Genomic DNA, 20,188 nt, shown 5'->3' with positions numbered 1-20,188 from the left:
TGAACAGAGTAGGCAGCCACAGGGGCAGCAGGCCTGGAGCTAACAGGCCTTCATGTAAAAATTTGGAAATTTTGCCTGAAAGACAAGAGAGTGTTTTCAGCTGAGGTCGTTTTCAACTGTACCCTGTGTACTAGGCTGAGGGTAAACCAAAACACAGCCATAAATAGTTCTCCACAGAATTCTCGTCACAACAGCCCACTGTATTCCTTCTGTTTGGAGATGAATGTTGAAACGCCATGCATGAAAATGGCTGAGTCTGTTACTGTTCATGAAGTCTAGTCACAGCCCATTCGAATGAAACCCCCTTGGTTATGAATAGAGATACAAGAATCAGCAGATGATCAGCCATCATGGACTCTCAACAAATGGCTTTGCCCAAAGAATCAGCATCCATGGACTTCATACAAAGCAGGCCTTCCCAAAGCCTCTGTTTTGAAGGGACCCACTCTATTTGAATAGGTGTTTACCCACTTGCTACAGAATATGTTTGTATACCTGTTCTTTATCTAATTAAAAAAAGTATCAAAGCTAGATGGGACTTTAACAAGTCATCGAGTCCAATGCATTTAAAAGAAGTGGACAATTGGTTCCAGAGTAGGAGGTGACTGTCCTGAGGTTATACAGAGAGAATCTGAGATGAAATCCAGGCCTCCTTATTCTTAGTCTAAAACATGTCTGACTCTGCTCTTGTGAATGCAGCCAATACAGGGACAAAAAGTCTTTGGGCTTCTCTAAAGGGAGGGACTGCAATGTATTAGAAATGGGAAGGAGGTTATGTTTTTCCTTGGTGCTTTCTACCTGCCCCATCTATTCTTTTCCTGCCATTTCAGTTTTTTGTTTTGTTTTGTTTTGTTTTTCTCATCTGTCAGAACTAACCAGTCTAATGTGCTCACTTTTCACTCCCTAAGAATCAGACTCCCAGATTTCCAGAGTTACTGCTGTTTACCTATTTCAGAGCTTTTCCTTACTGTTACTGGACTGCCTTTTGAACAATGGAAGGGACCCTAGACCAGGAGGATACCAGGCTCGGCCCCTATTAAATGGGTCTCCTTGGTTAAGACATTGCCTACCCAAGCATCAATTCTCAGTCTCTAAGGTGCAGGAGAAAGAGGAAAGGGACAAATAGTAATTGATCACCTGATACATGCTGAACTCTAATTATGTAACGACATTTAATCTTTAAAGGAGGTTATGTGAACTAGGTAGATATTATTATCTTCATTTGCAAATGAGGAGCTAGATGTCTAGAAAGGTAGTTCACATTCTCAAAGCCATGGAACAGAAAGGGACAGAGTTGGGATCTGTACCTAGATTTGTCTGAAAATCCAAAGTACAGGTTGAGCAGCACTAATTGGAAAATCTAAATCCAACATGCTTCAAAATCTGAAACTTTTTGTGCATTGATATAACACCCAAAGGTCATACTCAAAGGAAATGCTCATTGTAGCATTTCCAGTTTTGGATTTTGGATTTAGGGATGCTCAACCAGTAATTATATAATGCAAATATTCAAAAATCCAAAATTCAAAACACTTCTGATTCCTAGAATTTTGGATAAGGCCTCAACCTTTTAAACTAAACCTGTTTAAGCTGTTTCAAGTTTGCCAAGCAAGAAAAAGTGAGATGAATGTGTGTGTACATACACGCACACACACACACACACACACACATGCATATACATCCTGACTCTCTATTGGTCCATTTTCACACTGCTATAAAGATACTACCTGAGACTGGGTAGTTTATAAACAAAACAGGTTTAATTGACTCACAGTTCCACATGGCTGGGGAGGCCGCAGCAAACTTACAATCAGGGTGGAAGGTAAAGGGCAAGCAGGCACATTCTTCACAAGACAGCAGGAAAGAGAGTGAGTGCAGGGGAAACTGCCACTTTTAAGCCATCAGCTCTCATGAGAATTCCCTCACTATCAGAAGAACAGCATGAGGGAAACCACCCCCATGATCCAATCACTTCCTACCAGGTCCCTCCCTCAATACGTGGGGATTACAATTTGAGATGAGATTTAGGTGGAGACACAGAATGAAACTATATCTCACACACACACACGTGCGCGCACACACACACACACACAAGAAGAGTGCTTTCCAAACTGTGAAATGCCACCCACAGGTGGACAATTAGCCACCCAGTCCAGGCCAAGAATGAAGTGGCTGTCAACATGCCACAGCCATCATGCAAAGAATCTACTTACAAGTGAGAGGAGTGGAAATATTTAGAGGCAAGGACCTATCAGGTAGGTCAGTAGTTCTCAAATGTCACTGGAGGGCCACTGCAGGCAGGGCAGGCTACAATTTGTATATCCCCCAATTTGTGGGACCCAGTGCAAAATGAAAATGTAGATCCCTGACCAGGGGCAGGAAAGTCACTCCTTCCAACAGGCCTTCTGCCTCAACCCATGGCTGACAGGTGACTTCAAGCCTTTCCAAATTTTACGTGGAACCCCTCTGTAGGTTGTCAGCCTGACACTCCATGGCAGTGGTAGCCAGCTGGGGTCACTGCCTTGGCCCACCCTGAGACACAAGGGGCTCAATGTCTGGCCTGACTCTTTCCACACCTATGCTCATCTCTATGAGGAGACAGGCAAGAGCAAAACATGCCCTCACCCCTAGCCATGTAACCCTACCACCAACTCACAGGTGTGTGGTCAGCAGTGGGATGGGGCAGCAGAAGACAGAGAGTGGATGGCCAAGAACTGGCCCTGGAGACTAGGCCCACTGTTCTATCAATTTTCACTTGTAAAACACAGATTCAAAGATAAAAAAGTATTCCCTATTTAATAAATGGTGTTAGGAAAACTGGCTAGCCATATGCAGAAAACTGAAGCTGGACCCCTTCCTTACATCTTATACAACAATTAAGATAGATTAAAGATTTAAATGTAAGACTAAAACCATAAAAACCCTAGAAGAAAACCTAGGCAATACCATTGAGGACATAGGCATGGGCAAAGACTTCATGACTAAAACACCAAAAGCGATGGCAACAAAAGCCAAAATTGACAAATGGGATCTAATTAAACTAAAGAGCTTCTGCACAGCAAAAGCAACTATCATCAGAGTGAACAGGCAACCTACAGAATGGGAGAAATTTTTTGCAATCCATCCATCTGAAAAATGGTTAATATCTAGAATCTACAAATAATTTAAACAAATTTACTAAAAAAAGCAACCGCATCAAAAAGTATACAAAGAATATGAACAGACACTTTTCAAAAGAAGACATTTATGTGGCCAAGAAACTTATGAAAAAAAGCTCATCATCACTGCTCATTAGAGAAATGCAAATCAAAACCACAATGAGATACCATCTCAATGCCAGTTAGAATGGTGATCATTAAAATGTCAGGAAACAAAAGATGCTGGAGAGGATATGGAGAAATAGGAACACTTTTACACTGTTGTTGGGAGTCTAAATTAGTTCAACCTTTGTGGAAGAGTGGGGCGATTCCTCAAGGATCTAAAAGTAAAAACACCATTTGACCCAGCAATCCCATTACTAGGTATATACCCAAAGGATTATAAATCATTCTACTACAAAGAGAAATGCACACGTAATTTTATTGCAGCACTATTAACAATAGCAAACACTTGGAGCCAACCCAAATGCCCATCAATGTTAGACTGGATAAAGAAAACGTGGCACATATGCACGATGGAATACCATGCAACCATGAAAAAGAATGAGTTCATGTCCTTCACAGAGACGTGGATGAAGCTGGAAACCATCATTCTCAGCAAACTAACACAGGAACAGAAAACCAAACACCACATGTTCTCATTCATAAGTGGTAGTTGAACAATGAGAACATATGGGCTCAGGGAGAGGAACATCACAGGCCAGGGCATGTCAAACGGTGGGGGCAAGGGGAGAAATACCTAATGTAGACAACGGGTTGATGGGTGCAGCAAACCATCATGGCACATATATACCTATGTAACAAACCTGAATGTTCTTCACATGTATCCCAGAACTTAAAATATAATTAAAACAACAACAACAACAAAAGAATTGAAAGAAATTGACTGCAAACAATTAACCGCAGCTTGGGCTCTTTCTGGATAGAGCTCTGTGCATTGCATGGGTATATTAGTCTGTTTTCATGCTGCAATAAAGACATATCCGAGACTGGGCAATTTACAAAAGAAAGAGGTTCCATGTGGCTGGAGAGGCCTCACAATCATGGCAAAAGACAAGGAGGAGCAAGTCACATCTTACATGGATGGCAGCAGGCAAAGATAGAGCTTGTGCAGAGAAACTCCCACTTTTTTTTTAAAATTTTTATATATATATATTTTTTATTATTATTATTATACTTTTAAGTTCTAGGGTACATGTGCATAACGTGCAGGTTTGTTACATATGTATATTTGTGCCATGTTGGTGTGCTGCACCCATCAACTCGTCAGCACCCATCTGATGTAAAGGATGAGTTGATGGGTACTCCCACTTTTAAAACCATCAGAACTTGCGAGACCCATTCACTATCATGAGAAGAACACAGGAAAGACCCACCCCCATGGTTCAATCATCTCCCACCAGGTGCCTCCCACAACATGGGAGAATTCAAGATGAGATTTGGATGGGGACACAGCCAAACCATATCATTCCACCCCTGGCCCCTCCAAAATCTCATGTCCTCACATTTCAAAACTAATCATGCCTTCAGAACAGTCCCCCAAAGTCTGAACTCATTTCAGCATGAACTCAAAAGTCCCCAGTCCAAAGTCTCATCTGAGACAAGGCAAGTCCCTTCTGCCTATGAGCATGTAAAATCAAAAGCAAGTTAGTTACTTCCTAGATACAATGGGGATACAGGCATTGGGTAAATACAACCATTCCAAATGGGAGAAATTGGCCAAAACAAAGGGGCTGCAGGCCCCATGCAAGTCCAGAATCCAGTGAGGCAGTCAAATCTTAAAGCTACATAATGATCTCCTTTGATTCCGTGTGTCACATCCAGGTCACACTCATGCAAGATGTAGGTTCCTATGGTCTTGGGCACCTCTGCCTCTGTGGCTTTGCACGATACAGCCTCTCTCCCAGATGCCCTCACAAGCTGGCATTGGGTGTCTGCAGCTTTTCCAGGTGTGCAGTGCAAGCCATCAGTAGATCTACCATTCTGGAATCTGGAGGCTGGTGGCCCTCTTCTCTCAGCTCCATTAGGCGGTGCCCCAGCAGGGACTCTGTGTTAAGGCTCTGACACCACATTTCCCTTTGCACTGCCATAGCAGAGGTTCTCTAAGAGGACCCTGCCCCTATAGCAAACTTCTGCCTGGGCATCCAGGTGTTTCCATACATCTTCTGAAATTTAGGCAGAGATTCCCAAACCTCAATTCTTGACTTTTGTGCACTGGCAGGCTCAGAACTACATGGAAGCTGCCAAGGCTTGAGACTTGCACCCTCTGAAGCCACAGCTCAAGCTATAGGGATGCAGAGCACCAAATCCCTAGGCTGCACACATCATGGGGACCCTGGGCCTGGCCCACAACATCACTTTTTCCTCCTAGGCCTCCAGGCCTGTGATAGGAGGGGCTGCCATGAAGACCTGTGACATGCCCTAGAGACATTTTCCTCATTATCTTGGGAATTAATATTTGGCTCCTCGTTACTTATGCAAATTTCTGCAGCCCGCCTGAATTTCTCAGAAAATGGGATTTTCTTTTCTATGGCATTGTCAGGCTGCAAATTTGCAAACTTTTATGCTCTGTTTTCCTTTTGAAACTGAGTACTTTAGTAGCACCCAAGTCACCTCTTGAATGCTTTGCTGCTTAGAAATTTCTTCCACCAGATACCCTAAATCATCTCTCTCAAGTTCAAAGTTCCACAAATCTCTAGGGCAGGGGCAAAATGCCACCATTCTCTTTGCTAAAACATAACAAGAGTCACCTTTGCTCCCATTCCCAACAAGTTCTTCATCTCCATCTGATACCACTTCAGCCTAGACCTTATTGTCCATATCACTATCAGCATTTTTGTCAGAGTCATTCAACAAGTCTCTAGGAAGTTCCAAACTTTCCCACATCTTCCTGTCTTCTTCTGAGCCCTCCAAACTGTTCCACCCTCTGCCTGTTACCCAGTTCCAAAGCCGCTTCTACATTTTTGGATATCTTTTCAGCAACACCCCACTCTACTGGTACCAGTTTAATGGATGACACACTCGTGCAGCTGGTCTCCACTGCAGGTCCTTCACAAAGCTTCACTAGTCCATGAGAAATGAAACAATAAGGACAGGGTATTGAGATTTCGACAAAACTAAATGTAGACTATTTAAATGATTCTCATTTATTCTGATATCATGATAACCACTTTTTTGGTATTAAAATCTCATTTTCGTTATGAAATAATGGTGAGAGTAAATGTTGAGCAGTTGCTTTGTTTAAAGTCCTTATATAATCAAATAAAAAGCTGACAATTATGTTGTAGTTCTGCAAAAAGTTTGAATATTTTATTGGTCCTACTTTAAGACTTTCAAGAAGATGGCCCTTCCCACATGTGGGGCTGGAACCTCTTCCCCTGTCAGCATCATCAGAAAGGCTTCCGCCCTGGATACAATTAGTATTTGTTGCATACTTCAGTATTTTCTAGGTATATCTTTGCTTTTCGGAAGTCTAAAACATCTGGTAGAATGTTTCAGAAGAAGCAACACAGAATAGAGGCATTAAAATCAAATTTTGAAGTCTGAAACTTCTGTTTCTTACCATCATTAAGAGAGAAGTGCCCAATGACAATCATTTCTCCAAACCATCAACAGCTCCTTGGAAATGAAGTGGAAGGGTGATAATACATCCAGGACATACCTAGCTAATGTCTTAATCTTGGCATAATTATTAATAATAACATTCTCTTTCCTTCTGAAAAGTGTCCAGGACTCAAAGGTGAGTTCACTGGGATAATAAACTATGGCCACATTAACTAAAGGCCCCTTCAGCTCTCCTGAGCCAGAAAGTCCCAAAGAGCCTGCTCTTTCCCTGGGCAGGAAGCCATGGTGACCAGCAGAAGGATTATGTCTGTCTTACCAGAGGCCTGGGTTGGGTGCCAGTGTGAAGTCTATAGGATCCACTTAGATCTGGGACTTCAGAGACCTAGTGGTGGTGAATCTTTGTGGCTTCCATCATTGCATTGTCTCTGGGAGCATCAAGTTGAAGGCCAAGCTAGTTTATTTCCTTTGATGAGGGAAAATATGTCAACACAATGGTCCAGTGAACTCTGGGAATAGACAGACATGCGGTGCCTTTGGGGAATTACGGCCTAAATGGTTTCACTCTGGCACATGTGGAATTAAATATAAAACAAACCGCTGATTGCTGTTAAATTCACATGAATAAAAACAACCATTACTATGTCTTCTCAGCTACAGTACCAGAGAGTCCCCCTAGAATCAAGCAGTTATTAGACTGGACTTTGGAGTGAGTGTAGAAAAGAAAAGGAGGAGGAGAAGGAAGAAAAGGAGGAAAAGAGGAAGAAGAAGAAGAGGAGAGAGAAATAAGTCAAATAGGTGGAGAGTTTTGAAAGATACAAAGTCTGTGCCATTTAGTATGAGTTATTTTTCCTTTTTATTCCTTGTATTTGACATACGAAAAGAAATCTTTGCTGATGCTGGCTTCAGATTCTCAGGTTTAAGTACACTATCCTTGGCCCAGTAAAGAGTTACATGCATCATACTTCCGAGGCCTTCAAACAAAGAACAACTTGGAGTAAGCTTGAGAGTTTGCAGGGCATTTTGGTGACATTTCTGGATGCCCTTTGTTTCCCCCTTTCAAGAAAAGCCCTTTCTTTCATTGCCTTCTCACATAACAGCTTGGGATTCTTGTCCCTCCCAGAAATGCATTTGAACTTGCTGGTTTGTTAAGAGTCAGGGCATGAAGCATTTTTCCATGGTAGAAAAGTTCTGGCATTCCAAAGCAGAACTAATGTGGGATTTGGGAAGCTTGCCCTATTTGTGCACTTAATTAGAGCTCACCAAAAGCAGCTGATACATTGGTGCCATAAGAAACCAATGCTGAGACCAAGGAAGGCTAAGACTGTGAGCACCCTAAGAGGGTGGTGAACATGAATTCCACACCTGTTCCCTACTGACTGGAGTCAGGATTCAAAGGCAAAAAGTTGTGTGCTTTCCAGCAACATTCATTGGAATCTGCAGCCCAGTTTAATCGATTGATAGGTTGCCAGCATCTGAGTCAAGTCCTGAAACACTTGGTTCCGCTTGGGTCAATGAAATTTGGTCTTGGTTCTAATACGAACTTCAAGTTGACAAAAAATGACTGTGAGAAAACTACTGGTTTTAGAGTCAGTCAAGCTTGTGCTCTAAGTCTGACTCTGCCACTATGAGATGTCAGATCTTAGAGAAACTATTCAGTTACTTCTGAGCTTTAGTTTGCTTCCCTGTAAAGGGGCATACTAACACCTATTCCATGGGTCCATTATATACACAACAGCCAACATTTGTTGAGTAATTACTATGTGCAGAGCACTGTGCTAAGAGCACAGTCTATGTTAACTTTTTAATCCTCACACAGACCTAAGGAAATAGATTCTATATTACAGATTGGCAAACTACTCCCCACAGACCAAATTTTGCCTACCGACTATTTTTGAAAATAAAGTTTTATTGAGACACAGTCACATCCGTTCATTCACATAGGCCCTATGGCTGCTATTGTGCTACAACTGCAGAGTGGAATAATTGTGACAGTGACCAAATGGCCCATAGAACCTAAAATACTTACTATCTGGCCCTTTATAGAAAGAAGTTTGCCTGTGCTTTAAATTATCTCAACTTAAAGATGAAGGAGATAAGCCAAAGGTATTAAAACCTATTTCAAGTAGGTTAGCTGGGGCCAGAAAACTGGTAACAGGTAGGACTAGGATTTGAATCAAAAACCTGACTCCAGAACTTGTGTTAGTCACCAGTACCTTATATATTATACATACACACACACACACACACACACACACAATGCCTAGCATAGTACCTAGCACACAGGAGATACTTAATACATCTGTTTTATCAGCATGGCACTCCCTTTCCTTTTACCTCCTCTCCCAGTTTCCTATCAACTCCAGTTACCTTTTGCTTCTCTTCTGCAAGATAATTCAGTTAAGCATATTTCTAGCCAATTTTATGCCCATGATCTCAATCTATCCAACAACTCTGTGTGGTTGGTATCATTATTTTCATTTAAAAGATGAATAAACTACTTCTTGATCTCTGAGCTCCCAGGAGTCTTTGCACTCCATTTGGGGACCCTCAGAGGAAACATTGCTGGGACCTTTTGGAACATTTGTTTCATGCAGCAAACTAGCATTAAAGAAAAAAGATCTCAGTGGCTGCTTGAGAAAGGATTACAATCTAATTAGGGAGAGAAAACCAAAATACTGAGACAATAGCAGGCATTTTAAAGTAAGTTATTTAGTACAGACAGTGAGTGTGAATTCAGAGAGCTGGGAACAAGAGAATGGACAGGAGAGGAGAGGGCTCTCAAGTTTCGTGGTCAAATGTGAACTGTGCCTTGAATGACAGACCGAATTTAAAAAGCAGAGGCTCAGATTCAGGCATGATGGAAGGGGGAAAAGGAACCACAGAGTTCCTGCGGAAATGGAAGTGAGAGCTCTCAGAGGGACAGGATCAGCAAATCCCTGGGAACTATAGAAAATCAGAACAGGTAAATAATGTGGGGACAGATTCTACAGGATTTTGAAGGCCAGAGAGAGGTACCTGGGTTTTAGAATAATAATAGTGATCATCATAACACTTAGGTGCAGGATTGCTGAACACACACATTACACATATCCTTGCCCTTAACCCTCCCTGTCCATTCTGTGATGTAGGTATCATCCTGCTTTACAGATATGAAAATTGAGGCTTAGATTATAGCAATCAAAGGTTGATGGGAAAATTAGGAATATTCCACAATGCTTACTTAGTTCAACAGTGCAGGGCTTTTGTGTTGTTACGTTCTTCCTTGGATACATATGCTTGTCATTGAGATTTTATAGGGTAATCTATATACCCTATAAACCCATATAACATAATCATAGGTTCTGCTTGTTCTAATACTGTTACCTATAAACATTTCCCCAGGGATTCAGATGGAAAGTGCCGTGAATTAAAGACCTTACGCTACCTGGACTAGTCTGATATTTCCCACCACAGGCAATGGGCAGCTATGGCATGGTTCAGAGCACGGGATGCCATAATGAAAAGGATCAGTTCTTTCAACAAAGTCAGGCCGGATGGGAAGGACAGGAAGGAGGAAATTGTGTGAACCCAGAAGTGTGATATGCATTGGAGAGGCAATCCCGGGATGAACACTTGGAGCTTGGGTTTGGAATGGCTAAAGAACATATGCCAAGAAGAGAAGGCACACATGTAGATTGAGAAGGCCATGACCAGCACTGCTTAAGCCTTACCACTTAGCCATAGTTGAGGGACATAAGACTTGAAGTATGGAGATTTAGGCTCAAGTGCTAGTCTCACTGCTACTGGCACTATGTGAAGAAGGAGGGAAAAGACAAGAATTGTATGCTGGTTGAGTTATGCACTATATTGTGTCTTCCCATCAACAGCACTTAAGTATTTCTGTGTGCCAGCACTTTCTAATTTCTCTTCTAATCGCTTAACATATATTAACTAATTTAATCTTCAGAGAAACTCTATTAGATGGGGGGTATTATCTCATTTGTATAGCTGGGGAGACTGAGGCACAGAAAAGGTTAAGTAACACACCTATGGTCGCACAGCTGGTATGTAGAGAAACTACACTTTGAACCCAGGCAGTTTGGCCCCTGAGTCCATGCTCTTACTTACTGTCAAATTACCTCTCAGGAGAAAACAGGGTAAGTGTTACAAGCCCAGTTTTACAGATGATGAGACTCTGGATCCAAGACCATAAGGGATTTGACTAAAGATCAGACAACTAAGTAAATTGTTATGCTGGCATTTGAACTAGGTCTTCCTAATTCTGATCCAGACATTCTTTCTGTCAGATCACACTGCCTCCTGTTGGTGTGAAAGCATTTTACAACCATAAACCTCCTCCTGTTTATTAACACGTTGTTATGATTAAGGCTTCTCTGATTCAGCAGGAAAACTAAAGAGGTAGATTGGCCAAGCTCATGGATGGTAGTAATAAAGGGCTAGCCTTCTAGACTGTGACTCCCTCCAGGAGAGCCACCAACCAATTCCTAACCTCTGTTTCTTGCAATTCCTACAGGGCCTGGCGTGGGGTGGAGGGTGGCTCTCAACAAATATTTGTTGAACACCACTTGTTCCAGATGTGAGGCTCTCCACTACCACCAGCGGCATAGCCGGCACACCCATGCATTAGCAACTTGCCCTCTGCCAAGTCCTGGGATGGTGATAGGATGATGGTTCTTTGCAAGCTTGTCACCTGCCCCTCTTCCAAAGTGAGTTTACCCAGAGAAGCATTCTGAGGTTGAATTTGTCCCATACCACCCCTTCACCTACACATTGACACTCCCCACTGTCTACCGTGGGGTCAGAAACCTCGCACTACAAAGGCCCCTTGCCAAGCCTGGTATTGCTTGCAGCCTGTCTGAGGCTTTCACTGCTTTCCCCCAGACTCTCAGTCCCTGGCTTCCTGGCTCATGGCCACTCCCAGTGCCCTTGGCTTTAGCTTCCTGACCCCCATATAACTGGCACCCAGGACCACTTCACCAGCTTCCCTCTCAGAACAATTGACTTTTGCCGCTGGAGTCCTTACACCTCTTTTGTTCAAGGTCACACCCCGGCTCAACACCCAGGATCCACCCCGCCAGCCTGTGTGAGAGCCATCCCCACTAGACTTTGAAAGGGACTGGACAGTGTGTTCAGCCACCTTCTCAAGGGCCTGTCCCTGGCAGCTTTACTGGTCCCACCTGTTCCTAACCTAGGAGGTGCCAATCCAACAAGACGAGGCTATTCTGGGAAGAAGCAGGAAGACCTCTTCACTCTAGTTGAGTCTTTCTTAACAAAGAAGTCAACAGAACTTTTTTTTTTTTTTTTTTCAAAGTGTTTTAAAATACTGCACAGGATGCTACAGCAGTTAAGAGCATGGCCTCTGGAATCAGAAGGATAGGAGTTAAAAATCCAGTTCTGCCACTTGCGAGCCGTGTCATCCTAGGGAAGTTACTTAACCTTTCTCAACCTCAGTTCCTCATTTGTAAAATGGAGCTAAAAAGAAAAAGCCTACGTTCCTAGGTAGTCATGAGAATTCTGTGAAATGATATATGTGAGCATATATCATAGCATGTGACAAGCAGTAGGTGCTCAATAAATGATAGTTATTATCAGCATTATATTAAATATTATTAAAGTATCTTTTAAGACTTTCTGGAGATATTTCATTCAGACAGTTATTTATTCAACAAACATTTATCGAGAGCCTGCATTTCTCCAGATCCATGCCGAGTGCAAATATGGGATGTATAATTATGTTTATAAAAAGAAGCGGTGTATGTTAATCACTTATTATAGGCCAGACACTGTTCTAGGCATTTTAGGAACATTGTTTCATTTAATATTGATAAGGGCCTTGTAAGCTGGCAGAAATCATGATTGTCATTTTAGAGATGAAAACACTGAGGTTCAGAGAGGTTATCCCCAAAAAGACATGGCCTGTGATTGAGTGTGGCATGCACCACCCTTAAATAAACCAAAATATTTTCAGTTCAAGTCCCAACTATTGAGAGATCCACAATTTACTCTCATGTAATACAATCCCTTTATATAACTTTCTGGTTAAAGTCAAGGTTAGAGCAAAGTGGTTTGATTTCATCCTCATTGGTAAAAATCTCTGTAAGAGGTGAGTGTTCTCATGCCTTTGTTAGCGTGCCAGCAATGAGCCTAGGGTCTCTCCTCTGATTACTGGGGATTTCATCATCATTCAGGAAACCTTCTCTCATTATGTGGGACTGAAAATAGAGATAGAAAAGGCAACAAAACCCACCCAATGCATGCTTTGCAAGTTATTTTGTTTTTTAAGCAAGTCCAAGTCATGATCTTGCTTTCAGATTCAAGCCTTATGCCTGTAGCCATTGAAAGGCAAGTATGTCAAGGGGTGAAAAAAAGTTCTTCAGTTAGCTAAGGTTTTATTCTGTTTCTACTGTGGTGGTTTGAAACTAATTACAGACTCGGTTGTGCCTACATGTGCAAAATGAAATGAGAGTTTGAGCCAATTACTCTAATAATGAAGAGAGGAAAATCCACTTTTCTTTCCATTATCTAAAGATTTCAGGCTTATGTGAGTTTTATATGTATATATTAAATTATGTGAAAAATTGGCCTCAAGCCTTCATTTCACTTTGCCTGTCTAGAAACAGACTCAAATTTTGTTTCAGAAAGGAGATGACATGCCTTAGGCATCTGCCAGGAGACTAGAGGGTCTTGGTGTAACAATTGCAGCCAAGATTGATTTTCTTATTGTTATGATAGAATACTTGTGCATGCCTGGGGGAGGGAAGTATATTATGAAGGATGACTTAAAAAAAAAAAAAGGCTGGAATACCTAGAATAAACTTTAAGAGGAAGTTTCCACTCATATTATTCATTCATTTATTTAGTCCTTTCCAGGACATGCAAAGCCCTCCTGGCCTGGTGCTCACTCCCTTTCTAATTTCATCTCCTTCTGCCACTTGCCCAAACTGCCCCAGGAGGTCTGGCTTCGTTGCTCTCTTTCCATTCACTGAGCACACTTCCAACTCAGGGCTTTCAAGCTTACAATTCCCTCCGTGTGGAATCATCTTTCCGTTGATTTTTTCATTGTTCACTCCCTCTTTGCCTTAGATCTCTGCTCAAATGTCATTTTATCAGAGAGATGCCATTCCTAGTCACCCTATACAAACTGCCTGCTGCACACCTACCATTCTCTGTCCCCTTTGCCCTACTTGATGTTTTTTCTCCCTAGTACTTACCACCATCTGTGTGATATATGTGCATAAACATATGTATTATTTTGATAAACATGACCATATATTTTATTTTAATAAACTTTATTTTTAGAAGAGTTTTATATTTACATTTATATTTACAGAAACAATTGTGAAGATGATACAGAGAGTTTTTCTTTCCTTTTTTTTTTTTTTTTTTCCTGAGATGCAGTCTCGCTCTGTTGCCTAGGCTGGAGTACAGTGGCACAATCTTGGCTCACTGCAAAGTCCACCTCCTGGCTTCAAGCAATTTTCCTGCCTCAGCCTCCTAAACAACTGGGATTACAGGCATGCACCACCACACCTGGCTAATTTTGTATTTTTAGTAGAGACAGGGTTTCACCATGTTGGTCAGACTGGTCTCAAACTCCTGACCTCAAGTGATCTACCTGTCTTGGCCTCCCAAAGTGCTGGGATTACAGACATGAGCCACTGCACCCGGGGGATACAGAGAGCTTTTCTAAACCGCATACCTAGTTACCTTTATTATTAACATCTTACATTAGTATGGTGCATTCATTACAATTAATGAACCAATATTGAAACATTATTATTATTTTATTTTATTTGTTTGCCAGTTTGTAATGCAATGTATTTTTAAACACAGTGAAAGACACCTGACAGGTAACTGAACAAGTTAGCATTAGCTGGGCCCAGGATTAACCAACTCGTATCAACATTCACAGACTTCTGCAGATTCCCTGAGGACAGCAATATCCAATAGTGTTTACTTGTTCTGTGAGCACAGTAATAGAAGCGAAGTGACACCTTTGTTAATTAAAGCATATATTTTATGCAGACTTCCTTAGATTTTACCTAACATCCCTTTTCTATTCTAGGATCCCTTCCAGGACACCACATTACATTTAGTCACCATGTCTCCTTAAGCTCTTCTGGCTTTTGATGACCTTGACATTTTTGAGGAGTATTGGTCAGATACTTTGTGATATGTCCTTCAATTGAGATTTGTCTGATTTTTTTTTTTTTCCATGATTGGAGTTTTGGTCTTTTGGGAGAAAACAGAAGAGAGACAAAGTACTATTCTCATCATATCATATCAAGGATACTTACTATCAGTGTAACTTACCACTACTGATGTTGACCTTGGTCATCTGACTAAGGTAGTGTTTGTCAGGCTTCTCCACTATAAAATTGCTCTTTCTCCTTCCTTTTTATACTGTACTCTTTGGAAAGAAGTCACTACGCACAGCTCAAACTTAAGGAGTGAGTGAGAAGTAAGTTATGATCTACCTCTTCATGGGAGGAATATCTACATAAATTTGGAATTATTCTGTTTGGGAGATTTGTCTCTTCTCATTTATTTATTCACTCATTCATCTGATAACTCATATATATTTATATTTTTGGTTATAATCTAGTACTACTTTGTTTTGTTACTCAGTTGTTCCAGTTTTGGCCATTGGCAACTCCTCAGTTGGCTCCTATGACCCTTTGACATAATCCCATAATTGTGTATCTTGTGAGGTTTTTAAAAATTATATTCTTACTTTCTGGCACTACAAGGCACTCTAAGCTAATTTTGCATATTTCCTGCTCCAGTTCTAGAATCAGCCATTTCTCCAAAGAGCCTGATTCTTCTTACTGGAGACCGGTGGTTAGAAACCAATATTTGGGCACTAAGTGTGCTCATTACTCTTGGGCTATTGTTGCTTCTTGATGCTGCCAGCTGAAAGAGGAAGGAAATGGGTGTGTACCCTCACCCATGTATATACCCATATCTATAAATATTTCTCTATGTAATCATCTTTTCAATATTAAGCTAAACATGAATTTACACTGGTTTCCTACTGTAATCTATTGCCACATGGATCATTCTAGCTCTCTCCCCTTGCTTATATTTAAATTCTCCCTCAAATAGTGAGAAATCTGGCTCCCACCACTGCCATCCATTTACTTAATTATTCAATTTCAATATACATATATAGAAATACCAGAATTGTTAACTCATACCATTGCAGAATACAACTTTATTAACTAGAAGACAGAACTTATGTACAGTTTTCTTGGGGTTTGTTTGCTTTTTGTGTTTTTTTTTTATCTTTAGTTTTTCAGACTCTACTAATTTCTGAAGTTACTTAGGTCAGCACCTTAATCGCTCACCACCCCGAGTAAGATCATTTTATACACTGGTAACACAGTTATATTGTTTTTCACATACTGCATTCCATCATGGGATCCCCCTACCTCCTGAATTTTTAAAGTTTACATACATTAAGGTTTACTTTTTGTACTCTAACATTCAGTGGTTTTGATAAATGTATAATGTCATGCATATTCAATTACAATATCATATAGAATAGTTTCAGCACCCTAAAAGTTAAAAATCCCATCTGGGCATGGTGGTTCACACCTGCAATCGCAGCACTTTGGGAGGCCTAGATGGGCAGATCACATGAGGTCAGGAGTTCAAGACCAGCCTGGCCAACATGGCAAAACCCCATCTCTACTAAAAATACAAAAAGTTAGCCAGGCATGGTGGCAGGGGCCTGTAATCCCAGCTACTCAGGAGGCTGAGGCAGGAGAATCACTTGAACTTGGGTGGCGGAGTTTGCAGTAAGCCAAGATCGTGCCACTGCACTCTATCCTGGGCAACAGAGCAAGACTCCGTCTCAGTTAAAAAATTAAAATTAAAAATCCCCCATGTTGGCTGGGCACAGTGGCTCACACCTGTAATCCCAGCACTTTGGGAGGCTGAGGCAGGTGGATCACGAGGTCAGGAGATCGAGACCATCCTGGCTAACACAGTGAAACCCTGTCTACTAAAAATACAAAAAAAAAAAAAAGCAAAAAATTAGCCAGTCATGGTGGCGGGCACCTGTAGTCCCAACTACTCGGGAGGCTGAAGCAGGAGAATGGCATGAACCCAGGAGGTGGAGTTTGCAGTGAGCAGAGATTATGCCACTGCACTCCAGCCTGGGTGACGGAGCAAGACTCCATCTCAAAAAAAAGAAAAAAAATTTCCCCGTATTTTACCTCTTTAACTTGCCCTCCTTTTTCCCCAACTCCTTGACAATCACTGATCTTTTTATTGCCTTTATAGTTCTACCTTTTCCAAAATGTCACATAATTGGAATCTTGCTTCACATATTTTCTTAGCATTTGGCATTGTTAGATTTTTTTATTTTAGCTATTCTAATAGGTTTATAGATGAATATCATTGCTATTTTAATATGCAATTTTTAATGGCAAATGATGTCTTTATATATATATATATATAATGTGCCATCTATATATCTTCTTTAGTGAATCACATGTTCATATATTTTGCTTACTTTTTCACTACATTGCTTGTTTACTTATTGTTGAATTTTAAGAGTTCTTTGTATATTTGCATACAAGTTCTTTATCAGATATGTGTTTTCTTCAAGTTTGTGGCTTGTCTTTCTATTCTGTTAAAAATGTCTGTTGCAGAGCAGTTTTAGAATTTTAGTGATCCAGCTTATCAATTTTTTTAATGGATTATGCTTTTGGTTTTGTATCTAAACTTATCACTTAACCCAAGGTCATCTAGATTTTTTTCCTGTTATCTTCTAGATGTTCTATAGTTTTGTGTTTTACAATTATGTCTGTGATCTACTTTGAGTTAATTTTTGCAAAACCTCTAATATCACTTTCTAGATTCATTGTTTTGCATGTGGACATACAATATTTCAAACATGACTTGTTGAAAATATTACACTATATCCTTTGAATTGCCTTTACTCCTTTGTCAAAGGAGTTGGAAAAGGAATAAATCAGTCGACTATATTTGTGTCTATTTCTGGGTTCTCTCCTTGGTTCCATTAATCTATTTGTCTTTTCTTTCCCCAACCTTACACTGTCTTAATTATTGTAGCTTTACAGTAAGTCATGAAGTTGGGTAGTGTCAGTTCACTGACTTTGTTCTTTTTCTTTAGTATTATGTTGATTAATGTAGATCTTTTGCCTTTCCATATAAATTTTAGAATCATTTTATGGATACTTACAAAATAGTTTGCTGAGAATTCAATTTGTGTTATATTGAATTGTATTATATTGAATCTATCAAACACATAGGGAGAATCTGTCGTCTTAACAATATTGAGTTTTCGAACCCATGAACATAGAATCTCTCTCCATTTGTTTAGATCATTTTTTATTTATGGCATCAGAGTTTTGTAATTTTCCACATACAGATTCTGTGTACTTTTGTTAGATTTGTACCTAAGTGTTGTTGTGGGGGTTTTTTTGTTTTGTTTTGTTTTGGTTTTTGGTTTTTTTTGTTTTTGCAGCATGCTATTGTAAGTGGTATTTTTTTAAATCAAATTCCAGTTTTTTCCTTGATGGTAATTGCTAGAAAGAAATTGATTTTTGTATATTAACCCTGTATCCTATACCCTTACTCGCTTGCTTATTAGTTCCAGGATTTGTTGGTGTTGTCATTGGGTTGGTTGGTTGATTTGTTCATTCTTTGTGATATTCCACATAGACATTCAAGTCATCTGAGAATAAAGACAGTTTTATTTCTTCCTTTCCAGTATGTTTGCCTTTTCATTTCTTTGTCTTTTGCATTAGCTAAGACTTCCAGTACAATCTTGAATAGGAGTGGTGAGAAAGGACATTCTTGCTTTGTTCCTGATCTTAGTGGGAAAGCATCCAATTTTCCATCAAGTATGTTAATAGCTGTAGAGTTTTTTGTACATGTTCTTTATCGAGGTGAGGAAAATCCTCTATATTTGTAGTTTGCTGGGAATTTTTAATTTTTAATCACAATAAAAAATGATTGTTAGATTTTTTCAAATACTTTTCCTGCATTTATTAATATGATTATATAATTGTTTTTATTTAATCTGTTGATGTAATGGATTACATTGACTGATTTTTGAATGTTGAACCAACCTTGTATACCTGGAGTAAATCTTATTTGGTTGTGGCATATAATTCCTTTTACACACTGTTGGATTGATTTGCTAATATTATATTGAGAATATTTTTCATCTGTATTCATGAGAGATAGTGGATTTTGGCTTTCTTCTTTGTAATGTCTTTGTCTGGTTTTAGTAATAGAGTAATGCTGGCCTCATGGAATGAGCCAGGAAGTTTTTCTTCTGCTTTTGTTTTCCTGGAGGACATGGTAAAGAACTGGTATAATTTTTTCCTTAAATATTTGGTAAAATTCACTAGTAAAACCATTTGGGCCTGGCACTTTGGTTTTTGGAAGGTAAGTAATTATTGATTCAGTTTCATTAGTGGATACAGCTCTATTCAGATGATTTATTTCTTGTGTTAATTTTGATTGTTTTTGTCTTTCAAGGAAGTAGTCCATTTCATCTAAATTATTTTTAGCTGCCTATGTTAGTAATTTGCAAATTCTCTCTTTTTATCTTGATTACCCTGGCTAAAGGTTTGTCAGTTTTATTGCTGTTTCTAAAGAACCAGCTTTGGTTTCATTGACTTTTCTCTATTGCTTTCCTGTACTTACATTCATTGATTTATGCTCTAGTTTTTATTATTTCTTCTGCTTTTTTTAAATTTGAATTTCAACTTTTATTTTATATACAAGGAGTACATGTATAGGTTTGTTACATGGTTATATTGTGTGTGCTAAGGTTTGGGTACAGATCTTGTCTCCCAGGTAGTGAGCATCTTACACTAGGTAGTTTCTCAAGCCATGTCTCCCCTCCCTCCTGTCCCCATCTGGATGTCCCAGTGTCTCTTGTTCCCATGTTTATGTCCATGTCTGCTCAGTGTTTAGCTCCCACTGACAAGTGAAAACATGTGATATTTGGTTTTCTGTTCCTACATTAATTTGCATAGGATAATGGCCTTCAGCTGCCTCCACATTGCTGAAAAGGACATGATTTTGTTCTTTTTTATGGCTGCATAGTAATGTGATGTACGTGTTCCACAGTTTCTTTATCCAGTCCACCACTGATGAACACCTAGGTTGATTATGTCTTCGCTATTATGAATAGCATGGCAATGAACATGCGAGTGCATATATCTTTTTGGTGAAATGATTTCTTTTCCTTTGGATGTATACCCGGTAATGGGATTGCTACATTGAATGGGCTCTGTTTTAAGTTCTTTGAAAATATTCACAAATAAAATGAATTACCTAGGAATATAGCTAACCAAGGAGGTAAAAGGTCTCTATGAGAAGAACTATAAAACACTGCTGAAAGAAATTGGAGATGAAACAAATAAATGCCAGAACACTCCATGCTCATGGATTGCAGCAGTCAGTATTGTTAAAATGGC

At 40.0% G+C, this 20,188-nt stretch overlaps 1 protein-coding gene and 1 long non-coding RNA gene across 19 annotated transcripts in view; one reads left to right on the top strand and one right to left on the bottom strand.

Annotated features, from left to right (window-relative positions):
* Window positions 1-20,188, top strand: part of LOC105495149 (FGGY carbohydrate kinase domain containing) — a 440,526-nt gene that overhangs the window by 384,892 nt on the left and 35,446 nt on the right. Inside the window, exon 15 of one of the 18 annotated variants that reach the window (XM_071092354.1) lies at window positions 11,236-11,415. The exons of the other annotated variants lie outside the window; for them this stretch is intronic. Coding sequence (XP_070948455.1) covers window positions 11,236-11,280 — 45 coding nt within the window. The 3' untranslated portion in view covers window positions 11,281-11,415. Of the gene's footprint in view, window positions 1-11,235; window positions 11,416-20,188 lie in introns of those variants that run through there. 18 annotated transcript variants of the gene reach the window in all.
* LOC139362053 (uncharacterized) overlaps window positions 1-20,188 on the bottom strand; it is a 31,970-nt gene that overhangs the window by 8,987 nt on the left and 2,795 nt on the right. The window lies entirely within an intron of this gene.

The sequence above is a fragment of the Macaca nemestrina genome, chromosome 1 (genome assembly GCF_043159975.1).
Source record: "Macaca nemestrina isolate mMacNem1 chromosome 1, mMacNem.hap1, whole genome shotgun sequence".
NCBI classification, from domain to species: domain Eukaryota; kingdom Metazoa; phylum Chordata; class Mammalia; order Primates; family Cercopithecidae; genus Macaca; species Macaca nemestrina.
The sequence above is the reverse complement of the archived record's forward strand: the minus strand, read 5'-3'. Positions and strand labels throughout refer to the sequence as shown.